The sequence below is a fragment of the Pelecanus crispus genome, chromosome 1, assembly GCF_030463565.1.
Source record: "Pelecanus crispus isolate bPelCri1 chromosome 1, bPelCri1.pri, whole genome shotgun sequence".
NCBI lineage: Eukaryota > Metazoa > Chordata > Aves > Pelecaniformes > Pelecanidae > Pelecanus > Pelecanus crispus.
Genome location: NC_134643.1, coordinates 41,407,867 through 41,429,190, shown reverse-complemented (window position 1 = coordinate 41,429,190; position 21,324 = coordinate 41,407,867). Strand labels below are relative to the sequence as shown.

Below are 21,324 nucleotides of genomic sequence, written 5' to 3'. Positions count from 1 at the left end.
AAATGCTGTGGATGACAAACACTAACTGCAATACCTGTTTTCCTGGTGTTAGAAAAGCAGTATCCGTTAAAATGAATCATTATCTTGACAATACTGTATACCATATAAAACCTCGTAAGAAATGTTGAAACGAGGGTAAAAAGCCTGACGTGCTCTTTGCTTCATTAGTATAACGGCAGCTGCATCTCAGGATATCACTGTTCAACCAAATCTCGGCTCTAATAGATGAGAAAAATTTCCAACAATTCTCTCTGGTTCTGTTCTGATTTTTAGATCACAGAGCACAGTTGCTGCAAATATAATTATGGCGTTGCTGATCTGTTATCTTTATACAAAGCTGTCCATTGTGAGTAATCATTTCAAGTAATGCTCAGAGGGTAGCACCTTGCAGTTAGACTACTGTAAACATGCCAGGTTTTGTAGTTTATGACACAAGCATGGGAACTTAATATATTTACAGGAAGGGGCCTTGAATTTCCTGGCTAAAATATACTAGCTTTGCATAGATTTGGAGGATAAATTTACCCTATTGTGTGGAGCTGAATATACTTTCTGCATTCTTAATTTAAATCCTAGGGATTGTTTTCAGGAAAATGTCAGCGCAATTGTTCAAAGCACAGCTATGTGCCAACACAAAAGTACTAGCTGGAGAACAATTTTACAGTGATATCCTATCAGAAGGAATTTGCAAAGCACCAGGGACCAGTAAACTGAGTTTGAGGTGGGAGGCAGGAATTTTTGTGCTCCGGTCCGTCTCTGCCACCGACTCAGAGCACTTTGGACATGGCACAAAAACCTCCTCCAGCCGTGCTTCTAACCACTGGATTGAGACTGGCTGTCTGGCGTGTCCGTCTGAAGAGATGTAGCAAAGATGAGAACCTTAACCTGAAGTGCAGTAAAAGTCCTACATGCTACTATTTGCCCACATCATTTGAGAAGAGTGAGAGAATACAATAAAAAAAACCCAACACTTTCTGAAGGACCTAAAAATGCATTTCTCTCATTTGGCAGACCTTTCAGCTATATTCTGTCCTGGTCTGTAAGATACACTAATAAATTCAATACACCCAGAAACACTTATTGCACTGAGGCCAGCTAGCAGAGATTAGTTTGTGCCCATACTGCCAAGCTCCCTTTACTTCCAAAAGAACGTGGGCTGGATGCAGACTGCCAACTGGGAATGGTTTGTGCATGTGCTGGTTCCCAAACTGTGCCAGTGAATTGCTTTGGAGCGCTGTTGTTGGCAAAGGCTAAAAACAAGCCAAGGCTGCAAGGCTTGAAACATAGCAATATCAATTACCGAGTTTTAGTGCCTGGGATTGTTTCCTGGCACTGTTTAATTTCTTTTTCTAGATGTAGCTTGCACATGAAGAAGTGCACAGCTGTTGTAGCAGCTGACATGAGGGGAGCAGTCCTGATCGTGGGCGGCTGCTTACGGGCTGTGCCATTTAGTAATGCTCCTTTCAGTGCAGGGTCTCCCCGCAGCCTGGTATTGTGGCTTGCCTCCTCCTCAGGCCATCTCAACTAGCTGGAAGGCCACACCGTGACTGCTGACACCTGCAATCTGGGTGACAGGATAAGGGCAAGGGCTGAGAACCTGGGCTACCGAGGCGGGAGAAACTGGTCTAAGTAATGGGGAACATGAAGTGGGATACAGCTCTGAGGGTCTCCCGCCCAGTGCCTGAGAGGTCTGTTTTAGCGTGTGGATTTATGACTAGAGAGAGGATAATGCTTTACCTCCAACTTGCATTTGTGTAACGTTTCTGTTAGTGTGCAGTCACTCTGAAAATTTTTTGCAAGTGCTGGACCTCTGAGTTGCACAAATGTCTGTTCTGTCCAGCCCATTACAGACGTCTTTGCTTATCTGCAGTGTAGGAAGAGGGCAGGAATGTAAATTGTCCCCTTTCTCTGGAGGGGAAGTGAACTCAGGCACCAGCCTAACAAAGACCCTTTAAAAAACATACTTTAACTATTCGACTTCTGGCTGGTTGGGAAGGTCTTTTGGTTGTGGTTAGCACTCTTTGAAGCAAAACTCTGTGGGAGTTACAATCTAAATAAATAGATGCAAATAACTATGTACCGTTGCCCAAACTTACACCCACAGTCCGTTTCCCTGTGTCTCTAGCACCTCTTGCAAATCACTTCAGATTAGCGTGGGTAGACAGTACGTTTCCGCTAGTAGTTGTCCCACATTCCTTTTTTTTCATCTTTGCAAAGAACTAAAAGCTCTTCAAAGCACGTGACAGTCGTTTCCGGGAGTGGATAATTCAGGCAAATCAGCCCACCTTTGTTTGGAGAAATTCTGCTGGTGCAGCTTCGTAGTCCTCTCAGATGCCAGGGAGTGCTCAGTTTAGCATGCAGCCCATGCCTACCCTTGGTTTTGCCTTTACCATCTTGTGAGGTTTAGTCAGGAATTTTGTAATAATTGTATTGTATTGCCAGGTCTCTTATCTGGCGTTTATTCTTGTTACTCCAGTTGCTACTGGTTTTAGCTTGTACACAGGAAACCACGGTGCCAATCAGTGTCGTTCCCAAGGTGACAGGAAACCCTGTTTGGTCGGATGTTGATTGTGCTTGTCTTTACTGCTCCACCCATCGCATTTTCTTCCTTTCTGGCTTAAGTTAAGACAAATTAATCAGTGGCCGCCATCTGGTAGACAGTTTTAGTGGTTTTGCAGTGATTTGTCCAGCTGATCTTTTGAAAAGTAACACACAGCACAAGAAACCAAGGGCAAATATCCATGTTAATATTTAAATGATTCTCAGGCCTAGGATCAGATGAGCCATTGTTGCTCTGGGCACATGAGTAATTTGAGTTGTGTGAGTAATACCCTTGTCTTGTCCAGCAGCAGGTTTGGGTTTTTAAGCACAGCTTGGTCAGAGCGTTAAACTCCCTCCGACACAGTTTTCCATTGACTGATTTCCTCAGCTGCTCTCTGCCTCTGCTTCGTTTCTGTGGTCAACCATCCCAGGCAGGGTTTCTGTGACTGCTTCACCAGCTGTCCTAATGTGCAGGCAGGGTGGGACATCTGGGAAAGTGAGGAGATGCTCATTAGCTGAACTTGAATTCTCCGAGTATCTCAGCTCAGCCTGTAGCAGGATGTGTCCATCTGTGACATTTACAACCAAATATGTCGCCTTTTCCCATCAGCAGGTTGGAAATGCCATGCTAAGGGACAAAGAGAGGGAGAAGAGAACCAGTGTCATTATGAGATTGGGTTGTAAGCAGGACGAGGTACATTGCATCTCACGAGTCCTTGCCTAGAACCCACAGGTACTGATTTCAGTAAAATAAACAACTGATGTAGAAAGGAGAATCCCTGTCAGATACACAGGGGATTGAAATTTACAAGAAACATTGATTTTTCAGATTTGGGGGCTTTATAGAAGTCTCCTTGAATGTTCCGATTAATGCCTGAAAAAGGCCAATGCCTCAAATTGAAACAGAAATATTCACCTTTCCTCTTGTTTTGGAATCTATTTATCACTGATCATGCCATTCCTTCTGGCCAACTGGTCTGCCAGGCAGCCTAAAGCAGAATTTACCTTTAATTTAAAATGTCAGGAACAGACACAGAACACAGTTAAAGAAATAAAAGAAAAACATCAAGGCATCTCCAAAACTGCAATATGCAATATCCAAGTATATCTTTGAATTGCAGGAAGCCATGTACTGGACAGTACTTACTAAGCATCCAGCTTATATTGTAGCCATCAGTTAATATTCCAGTCCATGAATCTCCTCTTTGAATGCAACCATAATTCATTTTATTTCTGTGCATTGTCAGGAGAACAGTTACAAATGATGACAGTTGACTAATTATACTGCTTCTTTTCGGAAAAAAACAGTTCTGGAAACTCAGCAGAGTTCTCTTACGCAGTCAGAGCTAGTATGTACAGAAAGCTTAGCATTGCTAGCTAGCAGAAATGTCCTTTGTTTGCAAATACACCTTTCCTCAAAGAATACTGCATGTAAATCTGTGGCCAGACTATTTCTCAGCTCTTATGGGAAATACTCTTTAGCATTTTTTTTAGTACATAAGAGCCTCGGTCACAGACCAGGATCCCCCTGTGCAAGGCTCCGTATACATACAAAAATGAAATGATCCTCTATCCAAAAAACTTACACTCTAAACATCAGACAAGGTAGTAGATGCATACAGACAATCAGGCAAGCCTCAGGAAACGGAGAAGCAATAGCATCATGGCAGAGATGAGGATGCCCAGAGTATGCTATGAGAATGGCTCAGCCCAAGAAATGCTTCCCGGAGGCAGTAGCTGATTTCATACAACACTGACATTTCAGCCAGATTCTTGCTAGGGTTGTTTCTCTGCTTTGATACCATCACATCCAAGCTGATGCATCAGTTTGGTTTGACTTTGAACCTTCGCTGAGTATGGCCAACATGTTTCGGGAACTCTTTTTTATTATTTTCATAGTAAGGCAATGAGACATTAATTGGTTAAGAGACCGGTCCATGACAATATTGCAAATCAGTGCCCTATCTTCATAAAATACCTCGACCCTTGAACTCTTCGTTCAGTTCTCTAACCAGTGGAGTCTGTAAGAAGCTACGACCAACCAACTAACCAAGCTGGTCGACAGCAATATTTCTTTCTGGGACAGGGACTTTCCTTATGTTCCCTATCAAAGAATATACTTCTGATGCTTAACAAACTATGTGTATTGTTGTTATTAATTTATGGTAGCTATAATTACCCCTGTTATGATAATACTTTGATTTGATAACAGGAGCAAAACAGAACACAGCGACTTCAAATAACTGCTCAAATATGCGATAGGCATCAGAAGGGGAAGTACTGTATATAATTCCCACACAGAAAAATGTCGTTAAGCACAATGTTTCTCTAGGGAACTCGGTCCCGATGCTTCAGGATGACCAATAGCAGCTCCCTGGAAAGCCGTGCTGCCAGCGAGGGATGGGGCCGGTGCTGGGCAGGAGGCAGCTGAGCCTGCCCCTCAGCCAGGGCTGGCGCTTCCGCTTCCCACCGTCCCCCCGGCAGCCGCATCTCCTGTCTTTGGGATGTCTCAGATCCTTCCTGAGTTGTAGCAAATTCCACCGGAGAAGCGCTGCATCATCCAGAGGCTTTCAGTTCCTTTCCCTGGATTTGATAGCAGACCTAACAGTGCAGCCTTACGACAAATGAAGGAAAGCAATCACAACGGCAGGAAAGTACACAACGGCTAATAAATACAATTTGCATGGTCTTGTTTCACTTTAGACTCTATTTAGCTTGTTTTGCCTCAGTGGATTTATAGAGGTAGCTGGGAAGAGAATTTGGCCCACAGAGCACAATCCTAAATGAGTTTGCGAAAGAAGGCGGCGTTGTGAAAAGCAGAAAGCTGGTATTGTAATTAATCCCAAAGGTAATCTGCTGGCTACAGAGAATGCATTTGCAATTTACTGATAAGATTAGCATAAAATAAACGTTTTCTGCTTCATCACAAGGTTTTTCCCAAATGTAGATGGCCTAAATACCCCTCTAGTCCCCATATCTAGTGTTCACTATTGCCTGGCTCCCAGCTATGGAGCTCATTGTCCTGGGACAGTGCAGAGGTCATAAGGTGGGCTAAGAAAGCTGTCTGAAGGAAAAAGCACAGAAGAGAAGACACCACACACAAAGATGTAGGAGCAACCTTTGGTTCAGGACGTTCCTAAACTACAGATTGCCAGAAGCTGGAGGACATACTAAAAATAAGTAGCAGTGTTAATTAAATAATCAGTAATTCCTGCTTGCTTTGTTCTTGCCCTAAACCTCCTCTTGCTGGCCATTGTTAGAAACAGGATACAGGTCAACCTTTGGTGTTACATAGTACACCAAATTTACATTCATAATTCTACATCACCCCCTTCAATGTATGTTAATCTAACCCATTCTGCATCATTAGTTGTATGGAGCCCTGTGTGTTGAGAGCATTTGTGCAGAGATAGATGGGGCGGAGGTTGCATTAGGAGTTTGGTTTATCTTTCAGGTATGACTTCCTTTCTCTTTATATCATAATGCAATGTGCATTTAGAGGAACGCTGGTTTTATCAGGGTCTTCACATTTCCCTCCTCTGTTCAAATTCATAGAACTGAATTTAAACCAAGTGAATTAAGTTTCTTAATGCCATGAATCCTTTGCTAATAGAGAACTATGAATCGGAAGCATTTATTATTATTTCACTCCGAAATCTCCAATCTGTACTGACTACTTGATGATGTGTATGAGGAAGAGTAGATGCAGAAAGCCTTCACTCTGGCCCATGCCTTCATCTCTAGGCACAGGTACAGATGCATTTCCATTCTCTAGAGACCAGCCTATGCACTGCCCTATAGGAATGTCTCTGATGAAGGCAGGCAGTGGCCAGGGCCGCGGTCTTCAAGGGATCTGCTGAGCTCTGTAGAAAGAAGCTCCAGGTCCCTTACCTACCTGTTGCTCATCAGCCGCTCGGCCCTAAATGGGACTGTACAGCTTGGCAATGCCTCTTTCAAAGATCTATCTAATCCCTGAAATGCAAGATAAAGTACACCTTGGTATGCAGACATTTACAGCTGTCTTATAAAAGCATTCAAGCATTGCTCCATTTCAAGTTGCAAGCCTAAGTGGATTTCCTAAACTTCATTTTCAAAGGGAATCCAGGCACTTTGCACATGAATATACTTGTTTGAACAAACCTTTCCATAGAAAGCAAGGCTGGAAAGCCAGACTACTAACGTGAATGAAGAAGAAAAAGCTGGGAAGAGAGAAAGGTTTATAAACCTAGCTTAGGTGTCAGCTCTGCAAACTTCAGAAGCGGCTAAGCGGCAGACTGAAGGGCCCATACACGGTTCCGGTCTCCAAGAGCCTAAATCCCATCAACTCAACGTATAACTTAAGCATATAAGTCAGCTCTGGAAATGAGACTGTGCCTTCCAAAGTGTATGAGCTAGAAGGATTTTTGGTCTGTACAGGCAGCCTTAGATGCTTTGTCCACTGTGTGACTGAATGGAGCAGTTTCGCCGGCTCCCTTTAGAAATGTCCATAGATGGCGCAGCTCTGTTGAGCAATGGTGTGGGTCTGGAGGTTTTACATTCTTCAGGAACTGCTACCGTTCAGTAATTTCTTCAAAGTGTACTAACAATTCATTTGTCTGCTTAGAAATCTTCTGTGTGACACTTGCAGTAGTTTAAAGATAATGAAGACCAAGTCAAATAAACAAGGAATGTGCTTTTTTTATTATCTTAAGGTTGACAGGGTGTAGTAAACGCCTTTTTTCCCAGATGTTCTTTCCTGTCTTTCCCAAATGGCAAACTCACCAGGAAAGAACTCATTGTACTGATTAGTCTTCAAGTCACAATAAAAAATAATTTTCTCTTACTGATACTGTCTGAAGATACTGCCCATTTACATTAAGAACATTCCTACCTGTCTTTTTCCAGGTCAGCTGATTTTGGTTAAAGCCTCAGAATAGTACTGAAGGACGAAAACATGTGAATAGATTATATATTTGCTTATTTGGATTTAAGGGATGTAGATTATATTCCTTAAATGAGCAGCAGGTGCAGGATGGGGGTAGAGTTTGTTCTTAAGAGATTAATTAGTATGGAATACATGAAGGTAAATGGACTTATGGATAAGGCTCCTGTTATGACAAAAAACCCCACAAACATTTTTTTCATCTAAAAGCTGAAAAATCTAAGATCAGTCCGTTATTTATTTGTTTACCACAGGGCTGACCAAACTACATAGCAAAAAATCTCAGTTAAGCAGTCTTAAAAAAACACTTCCTAGAAGCTATTGCTGTAGTGTTGCACCTCTCTGTTCTCAATTATTAGATCAGTTCTCTTAGGCTACAGTTCTCTGAATACTGCAGGCAAGCACCCTCTGGGCATGCTGTAGTGCTCAGCAAAGAAGTGAGCCTTGCATGTGCTGGGAAAAGTAATCAGGTTTTGCACCTGGACAAAAGATCTAAATGGGAAATGATGGTGCCTGGCTACAGCTCCTCCAAGGCATCATGGAGGTACTTATGAACTGAAATTGTAGAGGGGCAACTCATACAAGCATGACAAAAAATATTTTGCAAATTGACTTTTTTTTCTAATTTTCAAGCAAAAGATACAGCAGACAGAATATATGTAGGTTTTTTAACGGTACTTATTGGCTTACCTTAAATAAATGCATTATCTGAGCACATTAAGTTGTGCGTTTGTTTAATCTGTGTGGCCCTAGCAGCTAATTGTTATTCCTCTCCATTCTCTTTTCCCTTTCCCTATTCTTTTAATCCCTTTTGTTTATATTCATTGTAGCTTGGTTTAAATTAGCGTGTGCATTAATCAGAGAGAGAACAGGTCATCCAGTATGTTTGTGCAATGAGGCCTCCAGTATGAAATAGAGCAATGCTGCAATGCAAGCAGATAATAATAGCAATAAACAAGACTGCATTCAATTAAAGCTCTACTATCTAAAGCAAATTAACCATAAATTAGTAAACATTTATTCAGCTCTGGAAAAACAGCTCAAATAAGCACGACAAATTAGCATCTTCATTTGTTTTTACTTCTGAACACTTAACTCAGTTTTCACTCATGCTGAAAACACATATATGTGAATATGCATCAGAAATAGAGCTTTATGTTACCATTCAAATTTTATTGGAGAGAGAAGTTTGCGTGACAAAATGCAATTTGATTGTAGAAATAATCTACAGGAAAAGATGGGAGGTTGTATAAGCTTTGCATTTTTGAACAGTCAGTTCCCGTAGCCGAGTGGCGTAGCCTTATCGAGGGCAGAACAGGAGTGAATTGGCAGTACATTAGAAAGCATGATTAAAAGAGGGAAAGTTGAAACTACTCTCATGTCAGCTGTTTTCCTCTACAGGATATTGAGCCATTCCTGTCCTAACCAGATACTGATTGCTTAAAACTTAGTCCAGAAGTACTTGTCAAAACCGTTTCCTCAGTTCATTTTGACATGCTGAGCTGTGAGTAGATCCTGAGAATTGTTTGCAATTTAGTGCTAGAGGTATTGGCCTGCTCTCGCTCGTGGCTGTGGGAACAAGATCAGATCCTCTGGAGAGGACATGAAGTGCCTCCACTTTCCAGAAAAGCTATTTAAACTTTATAACTGAGGCTCCTGATCTAGTTGTATGGACTCAGAGAGGGCTGGAGGATGCTGCTGCCAGGTGCTGCCAAGACGTTTCTTGTAGCTAGGAAGTTGCAGAGGATTGGAAGTCTTGCCTCACAGCGGCCACGTAACCCTCTTCTTCTCCATTCAGCAGGCATGCAGCTTGCTGTCATCACTTCCAGACCCCTTCCTCGGAGTGAGAGGCAGGAAGTGCCATTTTTCATGTTTTCATTTTCATTTTTCAAGTGACAAATAAGTGGGAAAAAATAATAATGCAAGGCTGGAATACTAGGAAGAGAGCCATGTGATAGAGCAAACATGAGCAGAAATGGCAGATGTTCTTTCCAAAAAGATGCATAGAATCAGCATGCTTCATCCTATTGCCTCCTTTATAGTCCTGAGCTTAAGTATCTTCCATCTATGGCTTTCTGGTGATAGGTATTAGCTTCGGTGTTATATCCAGATTACTCCATCTGCACTGTAAATGAGGTCCTCTGGTTGGTGGATGATGGAGCTGCCCACATAAATGGCTACAGGATTCGTCTCAGGTGCAGATGACTGTGAGGCAGAGCAGAAATACTATAAATATCAGTAATATTAATGATTGAATTGCTAAGCATGCTTGTGGAAACATTGGGCTACTACCTACCTATCTGTCCAGGCTCTCCTCTCTGGAGAGGAAAAATCAGAGCCAGAGGAAGGTTAATCTGTGAGAGGAATAAGGGTTTGGAAATGAGGCCAGGAGCCTATAGAAAATTTTCTAGGCATGATAGGAGGTCAGTAGGTAACTTCTGGTGGTTTAAGTAGCACTGGTGTGTCAGGGGACAGCAGGAGAGGGAGGAAGATCAAGTTTTGACCACTTGCCCACCAAAGTGCTGAAGGTGGAACTCTGGTCCTGTGTTTTTTATTTTCATGCATACGAAAAAGTTGCTGCAAAATGACCAAACATGAGCTGAGTGGAATAGGTCCTTCAAGGTATCGGGCTGTATCAATTTAGACTGGCCATAATGCATATTATCCTTTAATGCAAGTAAATCAGTCATTTTATATTCATAGTTACAGATTTTCTATAAAAATCAGTTTGTATTCCTCTGCTGTTGTTTTATAAGTAAATGACTGACATAAATAATACTTAATCTGAAATCAGTTGAAGAGTAATTTCCTTTAGAGAAGAGTACGTGTGACAATTGATTGCAAAATGACTTAAGGTAACTTGAGAAATTACACAGATTTAGGGAACCTTGGGTTTTAGTCCTGCTTCTAACATTAATTCCTCTTTGGCCTTGTTAGTTGGTTGGTCACAGCTTCTGATTTTTGAGTACTTCAGTCTGGGTGTGATGTAGGTTTGGTTTGTTTAAAAGTGTTGACAACCCCAGGTCTGAGTGGGTTCCTAAGAGCTGCAGCACTTGTTCAAGTGAAAACCAACGGCAACCCAGAGTTGTCAGCAAGCAAAGCAGAGATCATTTGGGAAACTGAGTTATCATCACGGAGCTGCCAAGCATAGCATCTGTATAGAAATGCTTCATAGGGCACCTAGGAGTGTAAAAATAAAAAGTACATTATATGCAATAAATACTATGTGCAAATATTTATTTATTAGGATGACATTCACGTAGTTACATAATTAATTTTTTATTCATTATTTTCTCAAACTAATACTAATGATATTGCTTGACCTTTGTTGAAAGTAGGAGTAAATAAGAGGATAACTACATTAACAGGTATTCTATATTGTCAGAACTTGTGGGGTTTTCTATCAAAATATTCTCTAGTATGTGCTGCAGCACAACAGAAAACTGAAACTTATGAGCTCTACATTTCCAAGAAAAGAATGTAGACCTAGGAAGAAATTAATCTTCTTTTTTCAATTTTGTGTGGTCAATAATGGAGTTTTACCATATGCTTAGAAGACTTTTTTGAGATAGTATTCTGATGGTCAGAAAAAACTCAAGAGATTACTGCATCCATTAATGTAACCATACTCTCATTCAGCTCTACTTTCCCAAGATATCCAGTAATATAAGCAGTACAAGGTGATGATATATATTTCAGGCTAGCATGTACAGAGCAAGTATCATATATAAGCATTTGTGAAAAATACATAAACCATTCTTATGCTTGTTAGAAGCAACTATTTAACAATCCTGTGAATGTTACTTTAAAATTTATCAAATCATATTTCACTTCAAATGAGTGTCATCTCTTAACCTTCTGAGGACTGACTGTAATGGATATTATAAATCTGGATTTGTGAAGAAATGTCTCAGTCATATACTGGAAAATCTGTGTTATTGTTTGCCCAAGGCTGAAAGAAAATGGCAGTATGGTTGGACTGGATGATCTTAAAGGTCTTTTCCAACCTAAACAATTCTATGATTCTATGATTCTATGATTCTATGATTCTATGATTCTATGAGTAAGTTCAGTCCTTTGCAAAGATTATTTTAACCCCTCTGTATTTCTGCTTTTCTACTTTTTCTTTTTTCAACACTGATTTTTCGTGATGAAGTCAATGGGAGTTATGCAGTATCCTATTTTTATTTATTAGATCGAAATACAGGATTAATAACAACATTACGTCCTTTTCTGATTTACTGTGCTTTTCGCACCGCACCACAGCTTTACATATCACGTTTGTTCATCTACATGACCATGTTTTCTGTTAGCTGTGTTGCTAAAAGTAGCAGGAAAGCTGAGACCTGTATTTTTTTCCATTGTCCTTTTTTACAAATTTGTATTTTTTTTTCCTTTGAATTACTCTACTGCAACATAAAACTAGATAAGCAGGTGAAGTCTGGCACCGGCAAGGTAGTAAGTGGTGGAAACCACGTGCCTGATCGTGGTCTCTCAGTGCAATTGCAGCAGTGCAAAACCCAGCTGAATTCAGTGCATTTGCTGATGAGATGGGCCAGCAAAGGGAAGAGAATCAGGACCCATGTCTAGACCTAGTCTGTCAGCACTAGAGAAATAACACACACAGGGGAATCACGGTGTTTTTCCCGTTGTCCCTGCAGTAAAACCCAGGGAGAGTGGCCTTGCAGACCGTCCCCTGGTACAAGTGGGATCTGAGGACCCAAAGCAAACTCCCTCTCCAGCAGCCGCAGCCAGTGCTGCTCTTCCCGCTAATTAATGGCTTCCTTCCACCTGCACGGCGGACACAGCTCCCGCCTCGGCCGTGCAGAAGCTCGGCAGAGGGACGGAGGACCAAGGGCGCAGAAGGAAGCGCCTCCCGCGTCTGCAATGTCGGGGTCGGAGGGCAATGGCTCTTGGAGGGCAGCAGCCGTCACCGCTGCTTCCAAAACTACTAGAGAGAATGAAAAGCTGAGGACTGGGAATCTGGGTGTTGCATTTTTCAGGAGTGCTGAATAAACATGGGAACATGTATTTAAAGAAATTACCCAGCTTGAATAAACAACTGGGAAAACGTGTCGAGTAATTGGATTTTCATAATCACCAGCTATGGCTTAATTTTAGGGTCAGGAAAGACCTGGAAATGACCTTGCTAATGATTAATAAGTTTTAGTAACCTGGTGGCCCTCCAAGGTGGACAGGTGGAGCTTCCTTTTGAGAGTTTTCAAACAAACATTGCATTAATCTTTTTTTCTTTTTTTTTTTTATCATTGTCTGTAATAAAATCTGCTTCTATAAATGTATTATTAAAAATATTCCAGTGGATTCTCATCAGTGGACTTGTTCCTATTACCCAATTGAAAAGAGGGCTGTGAGTATGTAGTAAGACCCTCTCTGGGATACTAGACAATACACAGACACAAGTGGTTTCCTGATTGCACTTATTCACGTACCCAGTGATGAGGTGGCTGTCCCAGCTGGTTAAACTTCAGAAGAGTTAGTCTCATGCTGATTTTAATGTAATGTTGTCATGAATGTTTACATTCAGATTCCTCACATGATGTTCTTATCCATCAAGACACACCTCGAGGGGATGCTGCAGGAGGTGTATCATAACACAATCTTCTCTAATTTGGCCCAGACTATTAACATGGGGAACATAAGGAATGTAAAGTTATTTAGAAGGTAAAAAAGGGTTGTAAATATTCAGAAATAAGGGAAAACCCATGTGTAAGGCTCCTTCACTCTAATTTGAAATTGAAAGATACCTGTATGTAGTCAGAAGTTATACACACACACACACACACACACACACACACACACACACACACGTTTGGAGGGATCCAACAAAAATTGTCTGACTAGCAGTGTGACTTGTCCCACTGGTCTGATTGTGATTTCTTTATTCAAAACCTATTGGAGACAAGCAATAGTTACCAAAAATGTCAGTAGGCTTTGGATTCGGTGCTACCTCCTTGTTGCTCTGTGGCCAGCCTTGTGCAGTCCTCCAGTAAGGTGGGAAGAGGTGGGCTCACTACCTAACCTCTTTCCACCAGTAAAAGAGAAGAGAATTCTTCCTTTCTACTCTTTCCTACAGAAAGTGAGGAATTAAACTGTTGGAGGAACATAGAGAAACTGCTGGAGTCCAGAGCAGGACCTGAGACTACAAGCATCTTCTATTAGGACATACAAGAGCATGATGGGTTCAGGCCCTCCCTGATCTTTCAAGACAAGGCAAAATGTCCTGCTCTCAGCCTATTCCTCAGCATGGTCTTGAATGCAGTAAAGAAGTCTATGTGATTAATGTTAATCTTGGCAATAGTTAGTATTGCTAATGTAAACATTATTAAAATATTTTTATTAAGTGAAGTGTACTTCAAAAGTGTTCTTTGAGATGCCCGTTTTTATGGAAGAATTACCTTTAGAGCCATTATCTATTGTATATCCTCTTACAGACTTTCTAAAAAGACCGTTATCCTTTAGGTAATTATTTTCTGCCCTATATTCAGTTTTTGTTCAACGTGTAGCTTTTAACGTGTTAAGTATGCAGCCAAAAACTATTTTTTCTTTCCAGAGTAAGTTATTTGATTCTCAACACTGGTATTCGTCAATAATCCCCATAAATGGTAAAAGCTGTAAACTCAAAGTTATAATTAGATCAGGTATATTTTTTGTTGTTGTTAAAAAGGAAATAGCCTTTTTGCCAAGACTGTCAATTATAACAATGTAGAAGCCAAAGAAAATATTAACATTTTCACTGTACTTTGTTACTGAACAATGCGAATACTTTCCCTCTATATTAGGAAATCTCAGTAGGGTCTCCCAGAAGTATGTCTGGGTCTAAATCACTACCCATTTCTCAACGAAAGGTAGCCTAAACAGTTTTCAAGAGGTTCATTGCACACCTCTTCTGTGGATTCCTGGATTGCTTTCAAAAGATTGTTTGCAATATACGCCCTCTGAGCCACCTGTTTGAGAGACTGCCTTTTTCCATGGAATAAATTGCTAGTCGTGGTTAGAAGAGGTGCTTTCACAGGACGGTTTTTGTGAGAAAGCAGTCTAACAGGATGTTTTCCTTGAGAAGCGATGTGGAGCTGGGGGACTGGCTTCCCCCATGGGCAGGGGCAGTTTCTGGGGAGGTGGAATGGGTATGTGAGCCAGGACCCTCCCAAAGGGTCTGGCAGAGAGCGGCCACCACAGCTGGCTCACGGCATGCCCACCTCCCAGGCTGTCACGGCTCCAGATCTGGATATTAGCACTGGTACCACCAGCTGGGGCTTCGGTACAATGCAGGGTGTGTAGCGAGCCACAGACCACTACTGGTGGCCTGTGCATCTATCAGTTACTAGTCATTTCTGCTTGGGATGCTAATTCACTTCTGCCCACCGCCTAGCAAGATTAGCAGTATCATACCCCACCTACTTCCCTCTGCCAACAGAAATTGTCCCCATATACTCCCAGAGGCAGTCAGCTGCCTGCGGCCGTCTTGGCTCTGTCTTGCCTCTCCCACCGCTGCTTCTGTCTCTGACTCACTGTTACCATCTGCAGGCCTGGGCAGCAAAGCTCTTGCTATCACCCAGCCATCACCTAAGCTGAAATAGGCCTATGGACACTATGGCACAATGTGAGATTCACTGATTCCACCAGATGGTCTTGTCTCTTGGCCATTGTTGCTTTGTGTTTTGCTAAGTGACAGGTGAGTGACTGAAGTCATTTCTATTCATGCAAAATTACTGAAGGATCTGCTGACACGTATAAGAGGAAGGGAAGTGCATCAAAGTTGTGTCAGAACAAAAAAAAGAGTTACGTTCATACGGTTACAAACAAAGAAGAAAGCAATAAACCCTAAAAGTACTCACTCTGGTGGCAGAAGATGACCAGAAAACCGAACAGCAACACCATCACTAAGTAAGGAGTCCCAGTGTCTGAAAAGACAAGTAATTTGCTCAAATATGTATGCATACAAATACCTATGGGCCACCCATAAATGATGAAAGGGCAGTAAAAAGCAAGCATTAACACAAGCAACTTTTGCTGCAGACTGGAGGAAAGCATTCCCCCAACATTAATAGCACCTGCCTCACAGATACTATCTGATGATGTCTGTATGATATTTATAACACTATGTGGTTTTACTGCAAAAGAGACAGTTGTGTCTTAACAACATCCCAGTGTCCAGAGCAGTGTGTAGTCACACTCACCCAGTGGGATTTCTCCTGCCGGTAGGAAATGCACCCAACCATGCAGAGTTCCAGCAGGAAAACTGGAGTCACTGGATAATGAATTAACCAGTAAATGGTTAATTGCTGACATACACGATTTTAAAAATGGGCAAGGTGTAGAGTTGTATTCTGATCTGGCAGGATGACTGTTAGGAGAGAATTGCGACAGAGATCTTATGTTGTGGTTGTATATATCCGAGCACAGTACAAGTGATAGGACGAGAGGAAATGGCCTCAAGCTGCGTCAGGGGAAGTTTAGATTGGATATTAGGAAAAATTTCTTCACGGAAAGAGTGGTCAAGCATTGGACCAGGCTGCCCAGAGAGGTGGTGGAGTCACCATCCCTGGAAGTGTTCAAAAAATGGGTAGACGTGGCACTTCGGGACATGGTTTAGTGGGCATGGTGGAATTGGGTTGATGGTTGGACTGATGATCTTAGAGATCCTTTCCAAACTTAATGATTCCTAGTTTTTACTTTCATTAAACAATAATCCAGCCACCAAGCCAGGAAACATGAAATTGCTACTCTACCCTTAATTGGTTTAGTGGTGGACTTGGTAGTGTTAGGTTATTGGTTGGACTGGATGATCTTAAAGGTCTTTTCCAACCTAAACGAGTTTATGATTCTATGATAAGCAACTAAGCAACTAAGAGCTTAAAGAACTCCCCTGTAAGCATACATTAACAGAGATATGATAATGTGCAGAGGTGGGAAGGAAACTCACGTTGTCGTATCTCTAGATGTGCATAGCTGCTTGGTAAATGTTAGAGATATTTACACTGAGCTGGACATCTGTAGCCCAGTTCAGACAGCTGAGTCTTACAGTCTTATAGTACTGATTTCTGATTAGTAAACACAAAAATTTATTAATGTCTTCAAATGTGTGTTTAGTCATCACAATTCACAGAGCATGGATTTACTGCAATCAATATGCCTAAAGTTAAGATTTGAGTAGATAACATTTGATCGATGGGTTGAAACTATGAAAAAAGACAGTTTTCTTAAGTGTTGTTTGGAGAGAGTGACCAAAAGGGTAGCACTCATACCAAGCACACAGAAGTGTGCTTCATTTGTATTTTCACAGCTCAAAAGTGTTGTTGAAACCAGCTTTATTTTCCTCTAGAAAGGTGAAATGTTGGTGAATTTGATTGTCCTGCAAGAGATGTTTGGCATTTCTGAATAACCCCTTTATGTCTGTGACCATTCTTCCTCCTGGGACGCAGCTCATTTACTGTGGTTTATTGCCTCTCCCTTCTCTCTTACCTAACATGAGACATTGTCTGCTGTCTTGGTAGTCACGATGCTTGCACTGCCTTTCCACTTATTTCTGCTGATTTTATCACTTTGTCCCCTCCATGCTGTGTATTTAATTTTAGTAGGTACTTAAACATATAGCTGACATACAGTATATTTATTTCCAGGTTGTTATATATATAAATCAGAAATATATCTCCTTTTTTTCAGTGAAACATTTCCTTCTTACTAAGATACCACTTTCACATTTGACATCCGTAAATATTAAGTAGCATACAGGGAGCAGTTTCTACTTGTAAGAATAATCCAAATAGTTGCTCCCTAGCACACTGTTCTTGCAGCATCAGTTGTTAGATTCAAGAGGTAGGATGATATGTAAAATCTTGGTTTTCTGGCCACCCAGTGCTTCCAGTGAAACCAGTCTTGCAGTCTTTACCCACCCAAATCTCCCAGTGACTACACAGAAAGTCAGGGTGCGTAAATAACTCAGGATCAGCTGCATGAGTATGGGACTTACAGTAACACAGATCTGATATAGCTGTTTTAATTATTTTCTAACGCAGACGAGGCTCCAATGTCTCCCTGACTTTGGATATGAGCAGTTTGGGAAGTGTTGAACCTTTCGTCGCTGTGCCGACCCCACGAGAAAAAGTAGCGATGGAATACCTACAGTCAGCCGGCCGCCTCCTGACACGGCAGCAGCTTCGAGATGCAGTTGCATGTTCTCATTTACTTCAAACAGAATTCATGGTGAGTTTAACAACAAGCTTTAAATGAGGATTTTTTACATAATTGGCACAACAAAAACTGTGGGTAAAAAATAATTGGGCAACACTTTAATGTCAAGGTACAAATAATTTCCAAAGGGCAGTTTAGATGGTTTCAAGGTGGTGTTTTATGTTTATGCATTAAAGACAGACAAGTCAGTCAGTTATATCCATAGATAATACAGATTCCTCTCGGTTTGAAGTCCTGTTCATAGATGGGATAAATGTCATATTAGAGCTGCAGTACAAACAGCCAGGACTATAACACTGTGACAGTTTCAAAGAGATCATAAAGGCTGTGCTGACAGAAAACACAGTATAATTGGAGATTTTAGTTATTCCCATGTAAACATCACGTATGTTTGTAATTTGAAGACTAAATTTTTAGTCACTATAAATTACTTTTTTTGAGCAGGCAGGGACACCCACAGACAGTCAGTCCAAAATATCTTTAACAAGCGCTCCATACAGCAAGCCTAATATACCCAAGACCAAAAAACCTGAAGTCTTCTACAAGTTTATTTAATATTAAAAAGGGTAAGAATATAAAATGAAGACAGTGGCCAGATAGAAACAAGTCAGAGCAGAAAACCTCAGTCAGGGAAAACACATTATTAAATATTACTTTAAGAAGACCTGAAAAAGACTGGTGTTGCAAAACAGCCAGATGAAAGAGGTTATCAGAAATAAGGAGACACTCTTTACAAGGGAAATAGAACAGAGCATAAACTGAAGCCAGTTGAATGTGAAGCTGAATAAGACAGGACAAAAAAGGGTTTGAATTTAAAAAAAATCATAACTTCATTTTTAAATAGATCAAAAGCACAAAGCTTACCAAAGAGTACCAGGATCAACAGAGGATCAAAAGGGTAGAAAAGGGATTTGGAGAAGGTGAAGCAATAGGAGAGAAGTCACTGCGTGATTTGCATCTGTGTTGGCCACAGAAGAACTTGGGGAATTTCCTACCTCTGTGGCAGGAGTAGATTCAAACAGGTTACTACTGGAGGATCTGTCTGATACTGAAACATTAATGGAAGAGATTCTAGAACAAATTAATAGAATAAAAGCTACTCACTGGAATAGGCTGGTATTCATCCAGGAATCGTAAAGGAGTTCATATATGCAATTACTGATGTATTAACTGGGCAGGTGTAACCTAGCACTTGGGCCCCAGCAGCTGAGGAATGAGAGGGCCAGAGGTAACAGGAGTTTTTCAGAAGGGCTCCAGAAGAGATCCAGAGAACTGCAGGCCTAGAAATCTGATGTCTAAAACAGAGAAATTGGAAGGAATTATAATAAAGTAAGGAGCCAATATATGAACAAATGCAACACAGTGGGGAATAATCAACACAGTGTAGCACTGGAAGGTTTTGTTGCTTCTCAGAGTAAAAGGAGGTCACCAGTGGAGTCCCAGGGGCATCTATTCTGGAGCTGATACTGACCAAGATGCCCTTCAGTGATCTGGAAAAGGGAATAAATAGTAAGGTGGTGAAGTTTGATGATGACACTGAATTACCAAGGGTAGTAAAATTAAAAATAGACTTCAAAGAAATTACAGAAGGATTTTATGATGGTGATGAGGCAGAGGAAATTCAGGGTTGATAAATAAAATGCTATGCATTTGGGAGAAAATACTTTTGTATACTTTGATGGGTTCTGAAATACAAAGCTAAGAATCTTGGGAAGAGAACTAGAGAATAATATAGAAAACATCTTTATGACATTGGAAAAATCTATATTGCATTCACAACTGCATGCTGCTCTGATATCTCCACCTCAAAGCACATACAGAAGTATGGCGAGCGTAGTCACAGACTAGAGCAGCCTCTGTATTAGGAGATACTGAATAGACAAGGACTCTTCTGCCTAGAAAACAGATTGTGAAAGGCTCTAACAGAAGCCTATAAAATCATGATAGCAAGAAGAAGGTGAATATGGAGTGGTTATTCATGGTTTTTCATGCTAAAAGAACAGTATCAGGTGACCAGTGCAATACAAAGAAAAGCTTGTCCGGTTCTAGTTCCCTCAGATGCTATCAGAGGGCACTAGAGAGGAGGAACCTAACATGACCAACTACCCAACCCAACCTTAGCCTAACTTTTTTAGCTTTTACAGCTCATTAGCAAGCTAAACTAAACAAGCAAAGCTTTTTAAGACTGGTTTAATAGCTCAAATTTAGTAAGTAGAGCCACACAGAAATGTGTATCCTAACAAGGCATGTAAGAGCAGGAAGACCTATACAACCCCTTGAGCATCCTACAGGTCTAACAAAGACATACTAACGATTCAGTTCTTATTAAACATGCCAGAGCACGTGATCCCTCGAGTTTCATTTTGTTTTCAGTTTGTGCATTTAAGTCAATAAAATAGACGATGAGTGACATCTTACTCTAAAAATAGTTTTTCATTATGAATTACTGGCGTCCTATGAAGCAGTCCTTTTATTCACCTTTAAAAATCCTGGGTTTATAGTAAAAGTCATTTGCCGAAGAAAAATAAATCCCTCAGTTGTTTTACCAAAAATTAGTCAGACAGTGTACATGGAAAAAATTATAAGCATTCAACATACTTTTATCACCAGTTATGACATCAGTTCTCTGCCACTCTGCTGCTTAGGCGGGAAAGCTAGAAGAAATAACTTCACTGTGCTTAAACTCCCCATGTTAGGAGACAGTTTGTACAGATAACATGGCACCTCCATAAAATCCTGTTTACCTGAATCCTCTCACACAGCATCCGTGCATGGCTTTGGGGCAATACTCACATTTCATTTGTCCCTCAGGGGGGCACAACTTGACTTTGGCCATTCAGTGTTTCCACAGAATTTTATTGAAAAGATCATGACTTGTCTATTCCATTTTTAAACCATTTTTAAAAATGTGGTTTAGGATGAAGCTGTTGAGCAGTTTCTGTTTAATATCTTCCTTGCTACAGATAATAGCTTTAGTAGGAACTTGAGGCATGCAAAGAACGCAATATATAACCCACACTTGTTCTGCTCACTCAGCTTGTTTTAACTAGCAAAAGCAATACAATAAGACAGTCGTCTTGAGTTGAAAAATATTAGTTCCCATGAAAACCTTCCAAATGTCCAAAAAGTGGAGAAATGTTCAAAGTTTTCAATGGAAAACCGAAACATGAGCAGTTTTGGGTTATTTTTAGTTCTTTAATTAAAATTTAACTTTTTTATTAATAATTTAGGGGGCATTAAATTTATTTTTTAATTGTAAAAGCTGGTAAGTTACTATCAAAATATTTTCCACAATACTTATTAACAAAAAAGAGCTATTTTCCTTCTTTTTTTTAATGCTGACAAAAAGTTTGGCTACTTTTACTTGGGAGAATATACCTGACTTGAAAGGAGGAAGAAACATAGATTGCACAGCATACACTTCTTTAGTAGCCTGAGCTGCTACTATTCAAAAGGCAGAATGTCTGAAGTTGGTGACAGAACAGAAAAATTCATTATTCCTGAAATACTGGCATGTCAGAAAATACAGTCCTGCATGGCAAAGTGCCAGATTGTTAAACTTATAAAATTTGGTTCTCATAAAAATGGACGGATGGGTACAATGAACATTTGCCTGAATTTTTGTAAATTTTGCCACATTTTCTTGAATG

General features: G+C 40.7%; 1 protein-coding gene across 1 annotated transcript in view; it reads left to right on the top strand.

Moving 5' to 3' along the window:
- The window catches only part of PTPRR (protein tyrosine phosphatase receptor type R), a gene marked incomplete at its 5' end in the record, with an annotated part of 150,320 nt that overhangs the window by 97,488 nt on the left and 31,508 nt on the right, over positions 1 to 21,324 (top strand). Inside the window, one exon of the mRNA XM_075727931.1 lies at positions 17,500 to 17,686. Within this exon, the coding sequence (XP_075584046.1) occupies positions 17,500 to 17,686 (187 nt within the window). The remainder of the gene's footprint in view (positions 1 to 17,499; positions 17,687 to 21,324) is intronic.